The sequence below is a fragment of the Marmota marmota genome, unplaced genomic scaffold, assembly GCF_001458135.2.
Source record: "Marmota marmota marmota unplaced genomic scaffold, marMar, whole genome shotgun sequence".
Classification (NCBI taxonomy): Eukaryota; Metazoa; Chordata; class Mammalia; order Rodentia; family Sciuridae; genus Marmota; species Marmota marmota.
Genome location: NW_026000241.1, coordinates 28022536 through 28046055, shown reverse-complemented (window position 1 = coordinate 28046055; position 23520 = coordinate 28022536). Strand labels below are relative to the sequence as shown.

At 35.0% G+C, this 23520-nt stretch overlaps 2 protein-coding genes across 3 annotated transcripts in view; one reads left to right on the top strand and one right to left on the bottom strand.

Moving 5' to 3' along the window:
* LOC125613717 (ubiquitin-conjugating enzyme E2 E2) overlaps window positions 1-23520 on the top strand; it is a 242182-nt gene that overhangs the window by 138167 nt on the left and 80495 nt on the right. The gene's annotated exons all lie outside the window — the stretch shown is intronic.
* LOC107145554 (bromodomain testis-specific protein-like) lies at window positions 4814-6828 on the bottom strand. The gene is made up of 2 exons (XM_015489566.2): window positions 5630-6828; window positions 4814-4825 (listed from the first exon to the last, which is right to left on the bottom strand). Exon 1 carries the CDS (start codon window positions 6778-6780, stop codon window positions 5641-5643), a length of 1140 nt encoding a protein of 379 aa, XP_015345052.1. The 5' UTR covers window positions 6781-6828; the 3' UTR covers window positions 4814-4825; window positions 5630-5640.

Here is a 23520-nt window from a genome sequence, read left to right as displayed (position 1 = left end):
CAAGGCACTTATAATCAACTCCAGGGTACAGACAAGAATACACAATTATGCCTGATATAAAGTTAACAGTAATATTAGCAAATGAAGGTAGGTGAAAACAAAATTGTTAGGAAAAATACTTAGAAAAAAGACTCCCCCCCTTTCTTACTTCTACCACCCCATCCCTTTACAGGGTCATAATTTGTAAGATTTTTAAAGTTCCCTGAAAATTTTTTTGAAAGTGGTCACTGCACAGCACTATAGCATGCTCTGGAAGGTCAGGTGCAAATATTTCACATCACAAAGCAAATACACAAGGAAAGGAAAAGGCAGTGTCTGCTTTAGGTTGAGGAAAATCAGGATTGGGTAGCACATTGTCCCCCTTTAATTGAGGCTATGAGTGGAGCCCTCTGCACCTAAGCTACAGAGACAGTCAAGGTCAGAAGTTCAGAAGCAATTGGTTAGAGAGAGGGAATCATCTGGGGATGGAGATTGACCTCTGGCTCTGTACATGTCTAGGTGCTGGGTGAAGGTGTTGGGGGAGGCAAACCTTCTCCTTTGCTGCTTTTCCTTTGGCTCTTGTCTAATTATGAGGAAAATGAAACTCTTCTTTTGTTCTCACCTTTGGATAATTTTGGGCCTTACCATTATGTGTGTTGTTTATCGAGGAGGACCTCCCTAGAGGAGAGATTTTGGGGGTTGGGGGTCAAATTTATACTTGCTAGATTAAGCATTTTAATTTTTTATATTACAATTTAGAAGTACTCTAGTTTTTTGTTTTGTTTTTATAGTATTGGTATTGAACCTAGAGGCTCTCTATTACTGAGCTACACTTCCAACCCCCTTTAAAATTTTATTTTGAGGGAGGGTCTCAATAAATTGCCTAGGCTGGCCTTGAACTCACTGGGTCCTTCTGCCTTAGCCCTCCAAGTTGCTGGGATTACAGGCATGCCCAAGAGCACCTGTCTTTTCCACTAGTTTCTTCTTGTATAGTGATGTCTCACTCAAAAGTATGAAATATCATAATTTACGCACAATGTTTTGGTCATTTTATGAAGGTATTTGCACAGATTTGTTAACCATTCATTATTACAATTAATAATTCTAACTGAAGCAAAAGTGAATTAGCAGTTGCTTGTCCTTGGTGTATATATATGCGTAAAGAGGATTAGAGTTAATTATACTAACCCATCATAAAATTGGTTGCTGTGATAATTAAGATTGTTGTGGTAGGCAACACATTTAGATGGTGGTGGTATGGACCCCATATGTAGCCAACCTGTGTTCAAACAAGTAGCAAACTCCCCAGAGATGGTAAAAGATTAATTTGAGATTATTATAATCACATTTAATTAAATCGAATGTAACAAACAATATATGTAAATATTGGCCTTCTTTCATGAAGTGTATTGTAATTGCTTATAATTTTCATTTTCACTGTTTTGTTACTTATTTACTGTATTTGTTTGTTTATTTTGGTTCCAGGAATTGAACCCAGGGACATTTAACCACTGAGCAACATCCCCAGCCCATTTTATTATTTTTATTTTGAGGCAGGGTCTTGCTAAATTTCTCACTAAATTACTGAGTCTGGTTTTTAACTTGTGATCCTCCTGCCTCAGTCTCCTGAGCCACTGGGATTACTGGCACATGCCAATGCACCCAGCTCTTATTTGCTGTATTTTAAAAGAAAAGATTGTTGTCCAAGATTAAAAAAAAAAATGCTTTTACCTTATACAGCAGCTTATTTATGCGCTGGGTGATTTTAGAAAGATAAAGTTACATTTTGTAATAGTGACAGTGGTAAAGCTAAATTGGTTTCAGAGAGCTTTCAAAGGCACAATGATCTTCACAGCAAATGTTTCTTGCGAGACATTTTTGAAAAGCTAAAACCATTTAACCATGATTTGAGATGTTAGAGGTAGGCTGTTAGTAGAACTCCTATTAGTTCGTTGTTAGTCTAAACTTCCTGTATGAATTTTCTATTCTATCAGTTCTTCAAGATGTTTAGAAAATGTAGTTCAGCTCAGATTTAGGACCTGAACACCTACCTATTATTACCTTAGTAAAGAGTTCAGAAATAACTTTCCTGTCTCCTTTGTTCAAGTACACTGACAACATGATTCTCTGATGTGATGCATCTTGAGGTGTGGTCTCCTAACCCTAACATGGGAGTTTCTCAGAAATACAAATCCTCAGGCTCTAGTACAGAATTACAGAATGAGAAACTCTGAGGAGGAGTACAGAAACCTATGTTTTAATAGACCTTCCAGTGAATGCTAATGCAATTTGTGTATCACTGCTTTTTTATAATAATGACTCTCAGATAGTTTGATTCAAGTTTTAAGGAAAAATTGACAAACTTGGAGTAGAGATGGGGGATTAGGTGCTCCTTGAAAAGTTAATTTAAATTTAGCACATTGTGTGCTTACTGCTAATCAAGTAAAAATTTTCCTTCACGTTTGTAGCATAAAAAAGTGTTTCAGAAGGCTATTAGTATGAAATGTATATTATAATTGATTTCTGGGCTAGTATAGCTTATGTAACAATATTTTAACTGTAAACCTTCAGGGATGAGATTGAAAGTATGATATTTACAATTGTAACCATATTTATTAATATTGGTTGAGCCTTAGTCTTTTGGCACTTTCCCTGCAACACCGTAGCTAGTCTTAACTACTTTATTTCCCTCAGATTCTGATGTCCTTTCTCACCTTTCTGTGAAAATATTCTCTTTTCTCTGCCTAGGAGTACCCTTTTGCCCACTCTTCCCCTTTGCTTGCTTTAAGTTTTAGCTTAAATATTGCTTTATTGAAGTCAGCGTCCCCATACCTTCTCTGTGTTCCCACAAACCTTTGTGCTTTTTCTTTCTAATGTCATTTCACTAGAGAGTATTTGCTAGTGTTTTGTTTTCTGGGCTATAATATACTGTAAGCTCTATAAAGTCAGAGTTTCTCCCCAGCTACCATAGTGCTGGACATGTGTTAGGCATTCAGTACATATCTGACGAATTGAACAAATCAACTAAGCATTTAAGAGAGAAGTATGGATAGATACATGTATGTATATATATTCTGTTATTACTATAAGTTTACATTTTTTTCGCTTCTTTCATATGTTTGGAGAGTAAAATCCTTTATTGCTCATTTCTTCCCTTACTTAGGAATTGTTTTTTTGTGTGTGTGCCTAATCCCACTTAACCATCTTTTGAAAGAAAACAAACAGGACCCAAATAAGGATTTATTCTAGTGTGCGACTGAGCACGTGAAATTATGTGTTACTAAGATTTTTACAGTATGAAAGAAACTTTAAATCTCAGATTTGGCTTTATGAATCTTGTAATAAACCTTGGAAAAACATATGATTCATTGCTTTATATTCTCAGGGAAGACTTCACTAGCTAGAGACATCTTCCTGAACCAGTTTTCAGTGAGTGAACTTATCTTTTATTTTTCTGTGCCCATGCACACTTGTAGAGTGTTTGACAAAGTGTGTGGTATACTGCAAATGGTAAATAAATGTAAATGGCCTCCCTTCCCTCTTTTGAGCTTTCAGAAACATGAATAGTCCATGAGAACATTGAGGTCACTACTTTATGAGGGAAAGTACTCAAGCATAACCAAAAATTTACTTTCTAAAGGTTATTAGATATTATGTATTTTTCTAAGTTAAGTTTCAGAGTGAGTATTTCATTTTATCATGTGTACAAAACAAAGTTATTTGTTCAATGAATGTCAGTAAGCCAAAAAACAAACAGTGTTTTAGCCATTAAAACAAAACAAACTGTATCTAGGTATATGTTGTGATGTGGACATGGATGTGTCCCCAAATAGTGAAGGCTTGGTTCCCAGAATGGTGCTATTGAGCGATGGTAGAACTTTTTGGGAGGTCTTTAGGTCACTGGGAACTTGTGAGACCCCTGTCTGGTGCACTCTGCTTCCTGGCTTATGATGTTAGGAGTTTGCTCTGCCATAATCTCCCCACCATTGTTATCTGGCATTTTGACCACCCTGAGGTCTAAAGCAGTGGGCCTCCCCATTTTGAATTGGAACCTCCAGAACCACAAGCAAAAACTTCCTTTTCTCTTTATAAAGTGAATTGTCTCAGACATTCACACTAAACTGACCAGTACACTGTGCTTCCCAAATTCACGGATTAATTCAGTTATCCTTATATTATGTTAGAAACTAAACTAAAATCATCTATTCTTAAAAAGTATGATGGGTGAATTAAAAAATAGTTTCATGACAATTTGGCATTTAGTCCTGGAAGGAAATAACTAACCACTACTGCTATTAAATCATGTATTTGCTTTTATTTGTGTTATAGACTGTGAAAATATTTTTAATCAACTAAACAAGAAACAAACCAATAGAATCAGAAAATTCAAATAACCTGTATTTAGCCAGCCGGATTGGCAAAGGTTAAATGATAAAACCCACTTTATCCCAAGATGTGGATATTTAAAAAGTGTCACATATTGTTGGTGAAAATGTATACTGACACAGTCTTTCTGACAGTTATCAGTGTGTATCCTGTGACACTGAAATTACATATGAAGTAGTTGGGAAAAATACCCAGAGAGATTTATTTATGGCTAATCATGGAACATTTTGTGTAATAGTAGCAGCCTACATTTTCAACAGTGAGAATTTAGATAAATTATGGCAAATCTGTACAACAGAATGAATAGGCAGTCATTAAAATATTGACATAGATACACATATAAACATGGGAATAATTGCATATTGTGTTAAAGTGGTTATATAGCTATGTGCAAAGCTACAAACAAAAAATTTCAGAAGGAAAAGAACCAAATATTAGAAATTATTTCAAGGCAACTCTCCTCTCTTCCTCTTACCTGCATTTTGTGTAATTTTATTTTTGGATACTTAACTATTGTTCCAAACCCACCCACCCCACTCACCCCCGCCAAAGGGAACCATATTCAAATAACATTAGGTTCTTCTATTCTAATTCAGTAAGGTAGGAGAATTGGATTTAAGAAAGTTTTTCCATAGGAAATTTATTTTAGTTATATCTATAGAAGAACAAAATTAGGGGTACTTGGCATAGCCAACCTGCTAAGTGAACCTTATAGCTTTTCTATATCATCCTAAATTTTCCAGGCGGTTATAAAATTTAATTTGCCTGAAACCAGGGCAATCCTTACGAATGCCTAAAATAGGAAACCACTGTTGAGAGCCACAGCTGAAGGGGCCCCAGCAAACTTCCAGCTGCCGGCTGATGATTGGCTCACAGCGGCCCCAGCAACATCTAGCTGATTGGCTCCTCTGCGGTGATGCTCATTGGGCTGTTTCCCTGCCCTTTCAGACCACGGAGCTGCTCATTGGGGGACTTTTTTGGCTCCGCCCACGTGACCCAGCCAATCGGCCTCAAGAGCAGGAGGATTGTGGGAGGTGGAGAGAAGCTTGTGGGGGAGAGAGAGGCTTGTGGAAAGCCGGTGGTGGCAGTTGAGGCTCTGAGGGTTTTTCCTGAGGAGGGGGAGATGTTGAGAGCCACAGCTGAAGGGGCCCCAGCAAACTTCCAGCTGCCGGCTGTTGATTGGCTCACAGCGGCCCCAGCAACATCTAGCTGATTGGCTCCTCTGCGGTGATGCTCATTGGGCTGTTTCCCTGCCCTTTCAGACCACGGAGCTGCTCATTGGGGGACTTTTTTGGCAAAATGCATTTCAAAAACATCCTGAAGCATTCTAGCCATTGCTACTACTTCATGATCTGGAGGATTGTATTTGTAGCAATTCATGAACATTAATCTAACATCTGCAGCAAATTCATATGCATCCTTATATTCTTGATTGTCCATTTTCCTCTTAATAGTTCCAAGATCCATTGGATTTTTGACAATGTCATAGTAGTTATGAAGTCCCAAAGCATTAGCATCAACAGGATTATAAAAGGGCCACGCATATGATAAATGTTTCTTTGCAAGCAATTCTTTAAGAATTTCACTACAGTGCTTTAATTGTTCAGTTACTGTAACACTTCTTACAGCCTTATATTGTTGTTGAGAATCTGGCAAATCATTCTTCAGCACATTTTCGTTTATTGGTGGCATTCGCATTGATTTTTTTTCAGTAAGTGTTGGAGAAGATTCATTACTTGCTTTAACTACAGAAGTTGTAGGAGTTGTTGTATCTGCTTTTCTCTTCACACCTCTTGTAACTTGGACCACAGGTTGTGAGCTTGAGTTGAGTGGAGCTCCTTGTGCCATGCTTAAGGTAGAAACAGATATCTCAGGAAACACAGAAGGAATCTCTTGCTGCTTAAATACATTTTCTGTTGCTTTGGGGGATGCTTTTTCTTTTACAGAAGAAACTAAAAGGTTCTGTTGAGTGCCTTTCTTTATTCTTTCCTTACCACCCACAACTTGCTCTTCTTGTGGCATCTGAGATAATTTTTGTAAAAACAGTTTCTCTAGAGCTTGTGCCATAAGAACAATGTCATCTCCAGGCTTGTTATATAAATAACAATTCGAGAACATCATATTGAAGTCTTCTATACATTCTGAAGCCTTCACATAATATTTATTCTCCAACCGCTTCTTAATTGTATTTAAATCCATTGGTCTTTTAATAATGGTATAATAGTCAGGCAACTTCAATTTCACGGCATCCACAGGCTGCTGAAAAGGCCAAGAGAAACTGTGCTTCCATAAGGCCTTTAGGACAACTTTCTGTAGATACTGCAGCTGATTTGTTAATCGCCCGTTTTTCTTAGTATTTATATGCTCTGGTGGAGGAGGGTTAACTATAGCTGTTTGTCGACTTGGCAGAGACATTTTTAACTAGTTCAAATCCTGATATTCTAATGTTTACAAGTACATGTCCTTTTTCTATACAAATAGTACAAGTTGTTTCATTATGTATGCCTTAGTCTTAGATGGTTTAAATTATTTCAACATTTCACAGAATTTCTTTTTGCCTTTCAAAACCACAAATTGAGGTCTTAGCAGGAAAACTCTATAAATCCCTCTTATGAAAAAGACCTTATCTGATTGTGCCTTTCAGTTTGCACAAGATGAAGCAGTGCAGGGCAACTGTTCCTCGTCCTCCACCGTCGGTCGCCGCCAAACCACCATGTAGGTATAATATGAGGGAGCTCTAAAGGGAGGAAATCCCCCACTCCCAACCAGGTGTAGTTTGAGGGAACCTAGCAGTCTCCCTGCCCTTCACATCCTCCTCATTGCTACCACAGGCTTAAGATAGAACCAGTAAAAGTATATTCTTTGGCAGCTGGGGATGTTGCTCCGTGGTAGAGCCTAACATACCTAATGCCCTGAGTTTGATTCCCAATACTGCAAGGTAGAGGGGGAGTATATTATTTGGTTTAAACATCGTTTTCCTGTGCCTTTTTTTTTTTTTTAAATAATGAAAGGTTAGCTAGAGGTGTTATGTCAAAGTACTCCCCATTTTTTTGGTGAATTGGTTCATCAGCTTATCTAGTAAATTTAAGTTTTTGAAGCAGAGAGCAACTCATGTGAGGGACTTGAAGGAACTGAAGTACAGACATCTGATCCAGTACATAGGGAACCATAGGGAAGGATTTATCTTTCCATTTTGCTTTTTCCTATGCCATATGAAGATTATTTTCCAAGTAATTAGATGAAAAAAATACATTATTATGATAGCAGATTTCCAAATGATGAGAGAGTACTAAGTACAGGTTTCATTATTATGTGTGTCTAGTATCTTTTGAGAGCTGATTTAGATTAGGCTTAATCAGATCAAAATGTCTAAGATGACATTGATCACCTATTCCAGAATATCTCTCTTCTGACTTTTTATATATCTTGGAAAAACATTTGTGTGATCCTGGTGTGCTCTCTGGTCATCCATAGACTGAGAGTCATTTTCAAGCCTCTTCTGTACATTTTGCAGTGGGAGGACTCATTCTTTGTTAAAACTGTTTATTTCCTTGGCTTCCATGTAGTCTATGTTTCTTTGTCCTCTCCTATGTTCCCACTACTTCCTGTTTGACTCTTTGGTTACTCTTCAGTTCTATAATGGACATTCATGAAAGCCTAGTTATTGGCCTTTACTCTTATTTTCATACATTCTTCACTTTGATGATGGGCTTTTCTGTATTAACTTAAACAATTACCCTTCATGTTTGACTCAAATCTTTCTCTGCATGATTATGTTTCTCCATCTCAGTCTCTTAGAAAATCATTTTCCTTTGGGAATATCTCACTGATGGACTTAGTATGCTCAAAATTGAAATTCTCTCTGTCTACTTCAAAATCTCTTATTTTATTTATGCATCACAAATATCTCTAGTTACTGAGTCTCAGACCTTAAGATATTTGTGTTGTTTTTTTTTTTATAACTTTACCCATCTCCTACACATTCTGCATTAAGTCAGATTTCTACTGTCTTGTAAATGACAGAGTCTAAAGTATTTTGTTACAACAGGCCAGGTGGACTAAGATAGTATGTGGTGTCTAAGACCTGAAGACTTTCATAATCTTGGATGCAATTCAGAATGTCTTAGACTGCTGGACTTGCCAAATAATCCTACTCTTTTCATGTAGGAGTGGAGTACCATGTATGTTATTTCTGGCCAATCCATTGTAGGGCAGGCTATAGTTAGGCTCCCTACCAAGACTTCCTGACAGCTATGTTTTAGTTTGTAGTCAAGGTCGTGAATACCTGACTTAGCATATGTACTCAAGCTCATAAAAATTTGTGCTCATTTAAAAACCTGTTGGCAATATGCCTTCTTTGTCTAACCTACATATAAAAAAAGGCCTATGGAAAGATGCTGGGGTCAAGGACTGGAACTGCCGCCACTTCCAAATAAAGTATGTTTTGCTATTCCAATTTTGCCTTGCATCTTCTTTCACCTGCCAGGATCCCAAATCTATTTCCCAGGATCTGAGCCTCTGCCCAACACACATTTTCAGTACTGTTTATTTTCCTAATATAATTTGTTCTGGGTCTAAATATCATTTGCTATTACAGTATAGGATGGGATAGAGTAGAAGTATACTGCTTATCGTAAGTATTGTTTCTTGAACCCAAAGTTATGTATGAATATGCCATTTGGGTAGTGATGTACACTGCATTTCTATGGGTCATGGAGGAAAATATTTGAAATTAATAGAATTTTAAAATAAATGATGGTGTATAATTATAAAATATACACCATAGGATTATAGTGGTTTTGAACTTATAGGTTCTTCAGGGGCATTTAAGGAGGGAAAATTTAGCTTATTTTGAATTCCTGAAATTATTCTGTACAGAGGTGTCAGGTAAGATAGTTATCGGGGGGAAAAATCTGTTTGTTGAAAAGCAGATCTTAAGCTAGGTATTCTTTCAACCACAGAGTGTTTTCTGGAGCTGTTCAAAACCACTGCTATAGATCTTCCATGACATACATACATACATACTCCTTCAATCTTCAGAACAACAGTAGAGAGAGATGTGATGTGATGATTACAGCAGTAATGACTCTAAGTGCCAAATTTAACAGTATTTAAGTCATACTGTTACTTTGCAAATGATACTTAAATATGGTTAAGGTACCCTTGGCAGTAAGTATGTTTGATTAAAGGTTTTAGCACCTATTCTGGTCTTTCTGACTTTTTCTTTCACATATGTAACTTTCCCAATTAACTTGTAAGAAATCCTGAGCTTTGCTGTTTCTGGTTATGCAGATACTTCTAATACAGAGAGGGATTACCACCCCCTTACCTTCAGATTTACACTTTGTGTCATACCTGAAGAGCAATGGGTTGTCAACATGTGGTACACTTCCTCTTAGAAAAGGTCGCTTTTGGGTCCAACACAACACTGCATAGAGGGACTTGAAATAACACAGGAAAATGCCTCATAAGAATCATCTGGGAAGCTTTTAATAATTTGTGGGTGTTACTTGAGAATTTGTATTTTGTCATACGATGGCCCTACAAGATTATTCCCACTTATCTGCTGTGCATACACTTGAAAGAAACCAAACTTGATTGTGAGCATCATGGGAGCACATTTTCCTTAACATCATGGCTTTTGTTTCTGATAGAACTTCTGACAGACCGTAGGTGCTGAATAAATGTTTGTAAAATGAGTGAATGAATCATTGATTTAATTGACATTTGCTTCTCTTGAGGCACCTGCTCAGTTGATTTGAATTGCATGGTACCATGTGCAAGGGGGAAACTCCCTTGCCTCCCTCTTTCTTAGGTCTGAGAACTTATAACTCTCTCCTCAGTTAAGGGTTTTTAGAACCAACAGTTGTTGGCAAAATGCCTCCTCCTGATGGACTACCACATCTGGGAATGTAAATACAGAAACAAACAATATGTTTAAACATAAAGATGGAGACAGATACTTGAGAGAGAGAGAGTCCATGATGAAAAATTAGAACAAATACTCTCCATCTACTGTAGAACTTAAAATTTTATAATCTGATTATTAGTTTCTTTACGTGTACATTCTTTGAGTGAAGATTTGTCTTTTCCTATTTATAACCACCATAGCCTCTGACCTAATGTATTACACAAGGTAGGAGCCCAGGAAATGCTTAATGAAAGTATGAATGAATCTAGTTGCCCAGAAGGAACTCTGTAAATGTTTACTGAGTTTTATCTTTAATAAAATGAAAGAATTGAACTAGAAGCCTTCTAGAAAAGGCCCTTCTGTCTCAAGTTTAATGATCCTGCGATTTGGAAAAACAATTTAAATGGACTCATTACCTGAGTGACATCATGTCCTTAAGATACATACATAGTTTGAAATTTAGAGACATTTTTAAATATGGTATTGGAAATGAAAATGTAATCAGAGGCACTTGAGAATCCAGAGTTTAGCACTTATGAGTAGCAATGCCTGGTAATGATATATCACTATTTCTTGTCATCTCTATTGTTGTTCATAGTGGTAACTTTCAAGACAAGATTTTGGTTTGCATAGTGTTCTTCACTATCCATACCAGAGTCACTTGAAAGATGCAAGAATATTTGGAGTTGAATCATGATTTTTCTGTTGATATATACACGTGAATTTTAGGAAGTTGTCTTGATTCTCCCCTTCACTCCAGGAAAAGACTGATCTTGTACATGTGTATCTTTTTGTCTTTGTACTTAGGCCCATAAAACCTTTAACTCGGTGTTGCCTAGTTAGGAACAGGGTAAAGTAGAGGAAGATACAAAAAAATGTTTTTAAACCTGTAAAAAGAAGGTTGTGTGGAAAAGCAAGAAACTTTATTCCTTTTATTGCCAAACACTTAAGGACAAAAGTTATAAAAAGCAAAATCTTATTAGGAAGAACTTATCTGAAATTTGAATTCTAAAGGGGGAATGGTCTATTGTGTGCACTAGAAGTGCTCGAGTTTCATGTAGTGATTATAAAATATACACCGTAGGATTATAGTGGTTTTGAACCACTACGGAGGGTGTTTTTTCTGTTAGCTTTGAGGTCAGCTAAGTGACCTGAGAATCTATAATTCTTGAGTGAACCAGAAAATATTTTAGTGCATGTTTGTAGTAATCACTCTTAATGTAATTAGGTAATGATTAGTATCTATTTTATTCTAGCATAACTTGGCTTAGGAGACAAGTCTTATCTAAAAATTGAAACGTAACAGGAATAAATGCAAGGCTCCAAGTGTCACTTTCCCAAATAATGACATAGTTATTGAGTGAGAAAAATGGTTATATATAGTGATAGCAGGAGATTTGTTTACTAACTTTGGTTAAATACCAGGAGATTTGTTGTTAAGTGAGTCAAAACATTACTGGGTTGCCAATAAAAACTAGTGGACTCTTATGTGATAATGACTGAATAAACATTTTTTAAAAAAATTATAGACATGTATGCATATTTCAAACTAGGGCAATAAGTGAAAACTGGTAGTTGATTTTGATCAAGCCGTAATCCAGAATATTAAGTTCTTTAGGAGATACTTTTTGTTTTTGTATTTTATTTAGAAGCAGGGTCTCACTGAGTTGCTTAGCTTCTCACTTTTGCTGAGGCTGGCTTTGAACTCATGATCCTCTTGCCCCAGCCTCCCAAGACACTGGGATATGAGATACATTTTTTTTAAATTCTGATGTGTTATGTATGACAGCACAATGCATTACAATTTATATTACACCTATAGAACACAATTTTTCGTATCTCTGTACACAAAGTAGAGTCACACCATTCGCGTCTTCATACATGTACTTAGCGTAGGTTCATCTCATTCCACTGTCTTTTCTACCCGCATCCTCCTTCCCCACCCCGCTTTGCTCTATCTAGAGTTTCTCTAATCCTCCCATGCTCCCCCACCACCAATCCCATTATGAATCAGCATCCTATATCAGAGAAAATATTTGGCATTTGGTTTTGGAGGATTGGCTAACTTCACTTAGCATATTCTCTAACTTTATCAGTTTATCTGCAAATGCCATGATTTTATTCTTTTAATGTTGAATAGTATTCCATTGTGTAGATATACCACATTTTCATTATCCATTTATCTTTTGAAGGGCATCTAGGTTGGTTCCACAGTTTGTCTATTGTGAATTGTGCTGCTATAAACATTGATGTGGCTATGTCCCTGTAGTATACTGTTTTTAAGTCCTTTGGTATAGACCAAAAAGAGAGATAGCCGGGTCAAATGGTGATTCCGTTCCAAGTTGTCTTAAGAATCTGCATACTACTTTCCATATTGACTGCACCAATTTGCAGTCCCACCAAGAATGTATGAATGTGCCTTTTTTCCCACATCCTCGCCAACACTTATTGTTGTTTGTATTCTTAATAGCTGCCTTTCTGACTAGAGTGAGATGAAATCTGAGAGTATGCAAATCTTTGATTGGCATTTCTTTGATTGCTAGAGATGTTGAACATTTTTTCACTTATTTATTGATTGATTGTATTTCTAATCTTATGAGAAGTGTCTGTTCATTTCCTTGGCCCCTTTATTGACTGGGTTATTTGTGTTTTTTTTTTTTGGTGTTAAGATTTTTTTGAGTTCTTTAACATATCCTAGAGATACGTTTTATCTGATGTGCGTGTGGTAAAAATTTGCTCCCATTCTGTAGGCTCTCTATTCACCTCACCGATTGTTTCTTTTGCTAAGAAGAAGCTTTTTAGTTTGAATCCCTCCCATTTATTTGGTTCTTGATTTTATTTCTTGCACTATAGGAAGTTGGGTCCTAATCTGATGTGCTGAAGATTTGGCCTACTTTTTCTTCTATTAGGTGCAGGATCTCTGGTTTAATTCCTAGGTCCTTGATCCACTTTGAGTTGAGTTTTGTGCAGCGTGAGAGATAGGGATTTAATTTCATTTTGCTACATATGGATTTCCAATTTTCCTAGCACCTTTTGTTGAAGAGGCTATCTTTTCTCCAATGCATGTTTTTGGCGCCTTTGTCTAATATATTATAATTGTATTTTTTTTGTGGGTTTTCTCTCTCTTTCTCTTTGTTAGCATAGCTAAGGGTTTGTCAATTTTATTCATTTTTCAAAGAATGAACTTCTTGTTCTGTCCATTTTTTTCAATGTTTTTTTGTTTCAATTTCATTGATTTAATGATTTTAATTATTTCCTGTCTTCTACTAATTTTGATGTTGGTTTGTTCTTTTTCTATGGCTTTGAGATGTAATTGTTAGGTCATTTATTTGTTTACTTTTTCTTCTTTTAAGGAATGAACTCTATAGTGAACTTTCCTTTTAGTACTGCCTTCGTAGTGTCCCAGAGATTTCAATATGTTGTATCAGTGTTCTCAATTACCTCTAAGAAATTTTTAATCTCTTCCTTGATGTCTTTTGCAACTCATTGTTCATTCAGTAGCATATTATTTTGTTTCCAGGTATTGGAGTAGCTTTTATTTTTTATTTTATCACTGTTTTCTAGTTTCCTTCCATTATGGTCCGATAGAATGCAGGGTAGTATACTTTTTTGTATTTGCTAAGACTTGCTTTGTGGCATAATACATGGTCTATTTTAGAGAAGGTTCCATGTGCTGCTGAGAAGAATACATATTCTCTTGTTGAAGGATGAAATATTCTATATTTGTCAGTTAAGTCTAAGTTATTGATTGTATTATTGAGTTCCATAGTTTCTTTGTTCAGCTTTTGTTTGGAAGATCTATCCGTGGTGAAAGAAGTGTGTTAAAATCACCCAGAATTATTGTGTTGTGGTCTGTTGGACTCTTGAACTTGAGAAGAGTTTGTTTGATGAACATAGATGCACCATTGTTTGGGGCATATATATTTATAATTGTTATGTCTTGTTTGTGTATGGTTCCCTTGAACAGAATGTAGTGTCTTTCTTTATTCCTTTTGATTACCTTTAGCTTGAAGTCTATTTTATTTGATATGAGGATAGAAACCCCTGCTTGATTCTGCAGTCCATGTGAGTGAAATGATTTTTCTCCCAACCTTTCACCTTCAGGGTTGTTATTAAGACATTGGTTGGTGATGTTATCTGTGGACATTCTTGACAACTCATCACCAACCCATCCACCATCTGCTTGAATACCACCTTTCTAGAAATAGAAGAATTTCCAAGCAAAGAGCATATACTTTTCTATTTCTAATCTGCTCTAGTTGTTAAAGTCTCCTTGCTTTTCCTACATCCACGCCCCCGCCCCCAACCCCCCTTGCATATGTGGCTGGGAATACAAGTCATGTCTTAATAACAACCCTGAATGCTAATGGCCTGAACTCACCAATTAAAAGACATAGACTGGCAGATTGGATTAACAAATAAAAAAAGGACCCAACAATATGTTGCCTCCAAGAGACTCATCTCATAGGAAAAGACATTCACAAACTGAACGTGAAAAATAAAAGAAAGTTTTCCCCCAAATAATGCCAGACACCAAACCAAAGAACCAAGAAGCTCAGAAAGTACTAGGTAGGATAAAATGCAAAACCAAACCAAACCCTACACAAGCATATCAAACTACAGAAAGTCAAAGATTAAAACTCTTAAAAGAAGCCAGAGTAAGAGACAAAGACCCATACTTAGAGAGGAGGGAAAGATAAAATATCCAAGCTTTCCTCAATCCCTGCAGAGAGTGGAATGAAATGCTTAAAAGGTTTCAGGGGGTGGGAGTGCAGTCCTTCCAATTTAGCATTCTGTAACCTGTGAAATTATCTTTTAATAGTGAAGAAAGAGTAGGAATATAGCTCAGTGAGAGCCTGAGTCTGATCCCCGTATGACCAAAAGAGGGGAAAAGAGAGAAAGAGGGAGAGATTAAGACTTTCTCAAATACACAAATATTAAATATTGAGGGAATTTGTTGTCAGCGGACTTGCCTTGCAATAAATGTTAAAAGAAGTTTTTCAGAGAGAAGTAAAAAAAAGAAATTTTGATCTACATTAAGAAAGGAAGAGCACTACAGAAGTGCAGGTAGAATAAAGAACTTTTGTTCTTCTTTTTGATCTAATTAATAATTTGTGCTTCATAATGATAGACACAGGTGTTCAGTTTGTGTGTATGTATACTTAAGTATAAGTAAAATGAATGATAACAAGGGATGAGAGGGAAGATTTAGGGTTATTTTATTATTTAGGGTTATTTAGGATTATTGTATTAGCTGTGAAATTGTATATGTTTGCTTGAAATATAAGTATTTGAAAGTGGACTTGAATTGTTATAAATGTATATTGCACACTTTAAAACAACCACTAGAACATAAGTATAACTGAGAGTTTTAAGAAAGGAGAGAAAATGGAACCATATAAAATGCTCAGTTAAAAACTATAAAAGGCAGAAAAAGAGTGCAAGACAAACCCAGGAACAAAGAACAAGAGAAATGAATAGAAAATAAGATACAAGTGTATATTAATTCAGCTATAATCAATAGTCACTTTGAATGGCATTGGACTAAATGCACCAATTAAATAACAGATTGTCAGAGTGGATCAATAGCAAGACACAGCTATATGTTATCTGCAAATAACCCAATTTAAGACCACATGTCAAGTAAAAGTAAATGGTTACAGAATACACCATGCCATCACTAGTCAAAAGAAAGCTGTAGTAACTGCATTAATTTCAGAAGGACCCAACTCCACAGCAAAGATAGTTATTAGGGGTGAAGAAAGGCATTACATAATAATAAAAGGGTCATTTCTCCCAAGACTGAGAGTATTGAAGAGAGAAATAGATGAATTTACTATTAAATTTGGAAACTTCAACACCCCCCTGTCAGAAATGGACAGATTAAGTAGGCAGAAAATCAGTAAGGGCATAGTTGAACTCTAAATGGCACCATCAGTCAACTGAATATAATGGAAATCGTATGGACTGCTTCATCCACTAATAGTAGAATATACATTCTTCTCAAGCTCACTGGAAACATTCATCCAGATAGACTACATTTTTGGCCCTGAAACATACCTTCATCATCAATGTTTGTTCTCAGAAAACAATAGAATTAAACTAGAAATCAATAATATAAAGAGAGCTGGAAAATCCCCAGATTCCAAAGTTAGAAGATACAGATCTAAATAATGCATAGGTAAAAGAAGAAATTGTAAGAGAAAATTAAAGACCATATGAATTGAATAGAAATGAAGACAGAACTTACTGAAATTTGTGAGGTATAGCCAGAAGCAGTGTGTATAGGTAAATATTAGCATTGAATAAATGAATGAATATACTACAAAAAGATCTAAAATCAATAATCTTAAGTTTCTACCTTAGGACACTATAAAAAGAGGAACGAGTAAAATATAAAAGTAATCATAAGAAAAATTTTGAAATTTAGAGCATAAATCAATGACATTTGAAACAGGAAATTTGTTGAGAAAGATCAGTGGTACTGAAAGCTAATTCTTTAAAAGATCAATAAACTAAGTAAGACTTTAGCCAAGCTAAGAACAAGAGATAAGACATGAAATACTAACATCAAAAATGAAAGAGAGGGGTTGGGGTTATAGTTCAGTGGTAGAGCGCTTGCCTAGTGCTGTGAGGCACTGTATTCAATCCAGATAGATAGATAGATAGATAGATAGATAGATAGATAGATAGATAGATAGATAGATAGATAGGATAAGATAAGATGAAGGTGTTGTATCCATCTACAACTAAAAATATTTTTTAAAAAATGAAAGAGAGGACATCACTACAAATAGCAAGGACATGAAAAGGATAATAAAGAAATACTATGAAAAAGCCTGTGCCCAAGATCTGATAATTATCAACAGTGTCTTCCAGAAAATAAAATAGGGAATATTTTCTAACTTATTCTGCTAGGTCAGCATCATCCTAATACCCAAATCAGACAAAGATATTGCAAAAGAAGAAAAGTACAGACCAATAAATCTCACGAATATAGTTGCAAAAATCAACTGAATATTAGCAAATCAAATACAATGATTTATAGAAGTAATTATACAGTATAACCAAGTGGGATTTATCTGGATATGCAAGATTAGTTCATCATTAAAAAAGTAATTCAATCCATCAACTGGATAAAGAAGAAAGGTTACATGACCATATCAATAGACATGGAAACAGCACTTAACAAAATTCAGCACTCATTCATTATTAAAAACTCTGAGCTAAGTAGAAATAGAGCAAAATGGGTTCAATTAGATAAAGAACAACTGCAGTATACCTATATATAACATATTCATGGTAAGAAATTTGAAATTTTTTTGCTAAAATCAGTAACAAAATAAGAATGTTCCCTTTGGTCACTCTTTTATGACTTCACACTAGAACTCCTAGTTAATGCAGCAAGACGAAAAAAGAAATAAAAGGTACATTACTTAGGAAGGTAGAAATAAAATTTGTTTCACAGATGGTATGATTGTCTATGTGGAAAATCTAAATCAACAACAAAAAACTAATATGCAATTATAGAAAGTTGCAAGATACAAAATTTATAAACGTACATTCCTTTCTATATACCAGCAAAGAAATATGAAGTTTAAACTTAACATATAGTATCATTTACTTTATTATCCTAAAAATGTAAATCTTTAGGTATAAATTTCACAATATATGTATGTTTATATGAGGCAAAACTACAAAGCGCTGATTTTAAAAAATCAAAGAGGAACTGAATACATAGATATTCCCTGTTCATGGATAGGAAGACCCAGTATCACCAACATTATCAGTTTTTCTCAGCTTTACCTGTAAGATTCAACAGAATTCCAGTCAAAATCCCAGCAAATTATTTTGTGGTTATTAACAAATTGATTTTAGATCTTGCTTTCCTGGATTTGTATTCAAGCAATACAGTGAATGATCTTTTAGTTAGTTTTCAGTTAGAGGTTTTCATGACCTGAGTGATACATAGATTTCTTCCTTAATGAAAGAACACATTCATATAGGACAGCAATAAGAATCCATTCTTTAAAGAATAGGATTTGAGACTGGCCCTTTGAATGAAGCAATCTGTGTAGCAATCTGTGTAGTGCTTAAGAATATGGATTCTGGATGCAGGCTTCCTGAATTCAAATGTTATCTCTTTCACCTTCTAGCTGTGACCCAGGGCAAGTTATTTAATCTGAACCTCTGCCTTGTTCCTTCTGTGTCAGGTGGTAATAATAAAAGTTTCAACCTCTTAGGATTATTAAAGGGATGAAATAAGTCTCATTTGTATAAAAAGTTTTTAGAATAGTGTCTGGTTAACATTAGGTGCTTAATTTGTTGTTTTATGGTTCATAGTTTACAAGAGTCTATGAACATCAAAACCATACAGGGAATTTGTGAAATGCTGTATCCCATTGCCAGAGAATTGACTGAGTTCATATAAATTTGGCCAGTGCATCTTATGGGTAATTCTGCTATACTTAGAAACTGCAGGAATAGGTAGTCATTGGGGACTTTGCAGCAGTGGAGAGAGACAGGACAAGTGGTCTCTTCAGAAAGAAAGAAAATCTGTTGGATATTTTTAGAGAGAATTGGAAGTTGGAGATTAGAAATTAAAAGGCTTTGAATAGGTGCCTGAGATGTGACAAAGAAAATTTTGTCAAACTTTGGTGAAGAAACTACTTTGAGAGGCTGAGCCTGTATGACTCAGGATGATGGTACTGTTGAAAGAACAAAAATCAGTTAGACGAATGAGTTTGCTGGTGGTTTATTTTTGTTTAATATGATTGAGGGCCACTCAGGGTCATACCCAGTAGGCTATTTAGAGATGTTTGCCTCAAGGTTTCTTCTAGATGAGTGTCAGAGGAGCAGGAGGGTACCTAAAGGATGATTGCCACTAGCCATGCTTTCACTATTGTATCTAATCATGTGGTAAACATGATACTGCTTTATTATATTTATTTGAACTCTCCTTAGGGACTTTTCATTAAGCTGATGTTATACTTTTTTATGTTGCATATAGCATATGGGTATTATTGATGAGTTGTGGAGACCAAGAAGATCTTGACATGTCTCTGTTTTATCTTAATGAAGAAATATTATCATATAAGTATTTTAACTTTTATATCCCTGTTTCATATTCTCATGTGAGATGTCAAATTCACTTTTTCCATTTTAGTAGAAGATGTACTTTTTTTCTAGATTATTGCTCCTATTTTTCCTTCATCTGCCTTTGCTATCACAAATAAATTACCACAAGAATACATTTTTTCTTGTGTAAGAATAGAAATATCTGCTTAATAAAACTTTTTAAAAATCCCTTTATGTCTGAAAAAGAATCTAGTTAATCTTTAAGAACAAGAAGAAAAATCCCTGGGTATGTAGTCTATGAATCATCCAATAAGTTTTACAGCTGAATTCCAAGTATTCAAACATGTTTCAATAGTTAGCCAACATTTTACATCCTATAAGAATTAAATCCAGAGTTTGGGATTAGTACATTAGCAGAACTCTTGAGTAGCACATGTAAGATCTTGGCTTCAATCTTTACTTTGGGGTTGGAGGACCAAAAATTAAATCCATTGCATAAACATTGGGAAAATGATGTTTATTATAGTACTGTGAATTAATTAGAGAGTTTAATATATTTTTAGGAACTTGTGAGGCATTGTAAAAGCAATCTGTGAACACTATCCACTCTTTATTGCCTCAATGAAATTGGGTTTTCTTTAAGTCTCCTTAAAAGAGTACTATATAACAATAGGGTTTTTTTGTTGTTGTTTTTTGTTTTTATTACTGCCATCAGCAGCAGTGGGCATATGAACAAACACAATGACAGTGTTCTGCCTGGTTTTCCAGAAACTCTTGGGTCTTTACTGTCACTGTTGCCACTCAGTTAATAAGCAGAGACAAAAAGTGCATACATATATTTGAGGAGCCCTTCAAGTGTTGAAGTGACACTTATATTTGCCTATGAAAACCAGTTTTCTCTTAATTTGAAGTCATATTTCTAAATTAACCTGCTCAATCATTTATGAGCCAGTGCATATTCAGCTTGGGTAAGCTTATAAAATTTAAGATGAGTTTCACAGCATTTCCACCTTTCCTTTTTCTTTCCTCAACCTTTTCTCATCTTCCATTCCCAACCTTCCACTCACTCTATACTGTAATCAGGTATCTGAACTATAGGGAATGAGAGAACAAAGGAGATGCGATTCAGCACAAAGAAGAAAGTAATCAGTTTTTAAATTGTTTAACTATTATTTGTCTTTGTTTCTTCTTTTTGTTCTTTTGTTATTTTTTCTTTTTTAAACCATGGAACTCTTTGGTCAAACAAAATTTAATCCAGGATTCTAGAACATGTAAAAGCTGAGCTCTTCTTTTTGCAGGGATATGAAGCTAAGCCCTCCTCATTAAAAGACTTCCTGCTCCTGAGTAAAAATAGGGGGCATAGAGGAGGTTTTTGCATAATTTTGAGCAACATTCTTTAAAAATCACTGTTCTGTGTACTGAAGATTTATGCTGTTAGGACACATTATTTTGAGTCCAATAGAAGAAGGCTCACCACAACTTTCTAGAATAATTCATAAGAAGATGTTTATGTTTTGTTTGTAAGCTTAATATATATGCAAGGTATTAGAAAGCAAACTTTAATAGATTTCAGAAGTCGAATTTCCAAACTTAGTTGACTTTTTCATATTGTTTTCCTTTAAGATTGTCCATTTTATAAAGAAAGAATGTGAATGAGCTGGGCTTTGTGACGGAGGATATTCATAATCCCAATCATTCAGGAGGCTAAGGCAGGAGGATCACAAATTCAAGGCCAGCTTCAGAAACTTAGGGAGGCCTAAGCTATTTGGACAGACCCTGTCTCAAATTTAAAACAACATAATAATAATAAATAAAAGGGCTAGGAATGCACCTCAGTGGTAGAGCACCTCTGAGTTCAATCCCTGTATAATCTCCCCTTCCCCAATAAAGAAAGGAATGATATAGTTGCCAATTTTTGTTGCTTTTGGGAAATGGGATAAGTATAGTATATCATACTTATTAAGGAGAAATTTTAATGATTTAAGATTTTCTGATGCTTCTTAAGCTGTGGTAATATCAGCTGTTAACTTTTTTGTCCTTTTCATAAGTTACATAATACATTTAATAAAGCACTCTTATAAGTCACATAATGATGTTCACAGACTTATAATTATTTGATATATCTTTAAATTTTTAAAAAAATACAAAACAGAGGAGCTGGGGTTGTGGCTCAATGGTAGAGTGCTCACCTAGAGCAGGTGGGGCACTGAGTTCTATCCTCAGAACCACATAAATAAAATAAAAATAAATGCATTGTGTTCACCTATAACTAAAAAAGTTTTTAAAAATACAAAATAGAGCTTTGCAGTAACAATAAAAATATAAACACATTTCCTAGTATTTGGAAACATTTTATTTGTATTATTAACCACTCTATGTAGAAATATCATTTTCTTCCCAATTAATATCCATTTGAATTACTAATTCCAGCAAGCTTGAATTTGAATTCTTTATCATCATATTTGATGACATTTGCAGAATGTGATTGATTATATGATACCGGTTGAAAATAAAAATTCAATAGAGTTTCAGATTAGTTCAAAATATTTTCAGTTAGAATGAGGCCAACTTGGTCCACATAAATAGTAATCAAAAGATTATGAGGTAAGATTGATAAATAAGCTGCCTTAAAGACCTCGTAGAAAACCGTCTTTAAATCTAATAATTTTACTTAAAAGCATGTAGGCAAATCCTACTAATTATTATCCCATGGTAGTATATAACTTCCGAAAGTTTTAAAAACTTCTACGACTATAGTCAGAAATCAGTTTTTCATAATTTCTGTAAAGTATTCCCTGTATTTTATCAAATATAGTAACTATATCACAAGCAGTGTCAAATTGTAAAGTGGTATGAATAGAGGGGAAAAATAACAGATTATCATAATTTAGAATAAATAGTTCATTTTTAATTAATTAGCTAATGCTTTAATATTGTGGTCTAAAAAATGCCATAAAGCACAAATTACTGTTTATTTGTTTGAACATCCTATATGTTGAATAGCAAAATGTGAAATAAATGGAAAAGCCAAAAATTATAACATAGTGTAAACGTTTAATTTTTTTTTCTAAAAATGATTATTGCATTAGACTTGGATTTAAAATCAGGTGAGATGATTTTTAGTTTTTCAGAAATATTTAGAAGACTTATTTCATAAATGCATATATTGGTATGTGAATTATGTCTTTGTTGATAAGGTACTACTATAAATCTCTCCACAATTTTAGTGTTTATATTTCCCTTTATTGTTTCAACAAAGTTTAATAGTTTAGAATGATGCTTGTACTTATTCTTTCCTAATTTAGTAGTAGTTCTGAAATTAAGTATTTCATATTCAATGAAAACTTACTTCAGAACATTTAAAAGCTCCTTCCTCCCAACTCTATTTTTTTTTTAATTTTTATTGTTGGTTGTTCAAAACATTACATAGTTCTTGATATATCATATTTCACACTTTGATTCAAGTGGGTTATGAACTCCCATTTTTACCCCGTATACAGATTGCAGAATCACATCGGTTACACATCTACTGTTTTACATATTGCCATACTAGTGTCTGTTGTGTTCTGTTGCCTTTCCTATCCTCTACTATCCCCCATCCCCTCCCCTCCCATCTTCTCTCTCTACCCCATCTACTGTAATTCATTTCTCCCCCTTGTTTTTTTTTCCCTTTTCACTCACTTCCTCTTGTATGTAATTTTGTATAACAATGAGGGTCTCCTTCCATTTCCATGCAATTACCCTTCTCTCTCCCTTTCCCTCCCACCTCTCGGCCCTGTTTAATGTTAATCTTCTTCTCATGCTCTTCCTCCCTACTCTGTTCTTAGTTGCTCTCCTTATATCGAAGAAGATATTTGGCATTTGTTTTTTAGGGATTGGCTAGCTTCACTTAGCATAATCTGCTCTAATGCCATCCATTTCCCTGCAAATTCCATGATTTTGTCATTTTTTAGTGCAGAGTAATACTCCATTGTGTATAGATGCCACATTTTTTTTATCCATTCATCTATTGAATGGCATCTAGGTTGGTTCCACAGTCTAGCTATTGTGAATTGTGCTGCTATGAACATCGATGTAGCAGTGTCCCTGTAGCATGCTCTTTTTAGGTCTTTAGGGAATAGACCAAGAAGGGGAATAGCTGGGTCAAATGGTGGTTCCATTCCCAG

What these genes read in the sequence shown, in the direction of transcription:
- LOC107145554 (XM_015489566.2), bottom strand. Translation starts at nt 6,780, where the DNA reads ATGTCTCTGCCAAGTCGACAAACAGCTATAGTTAACCCTCCTCCACCA.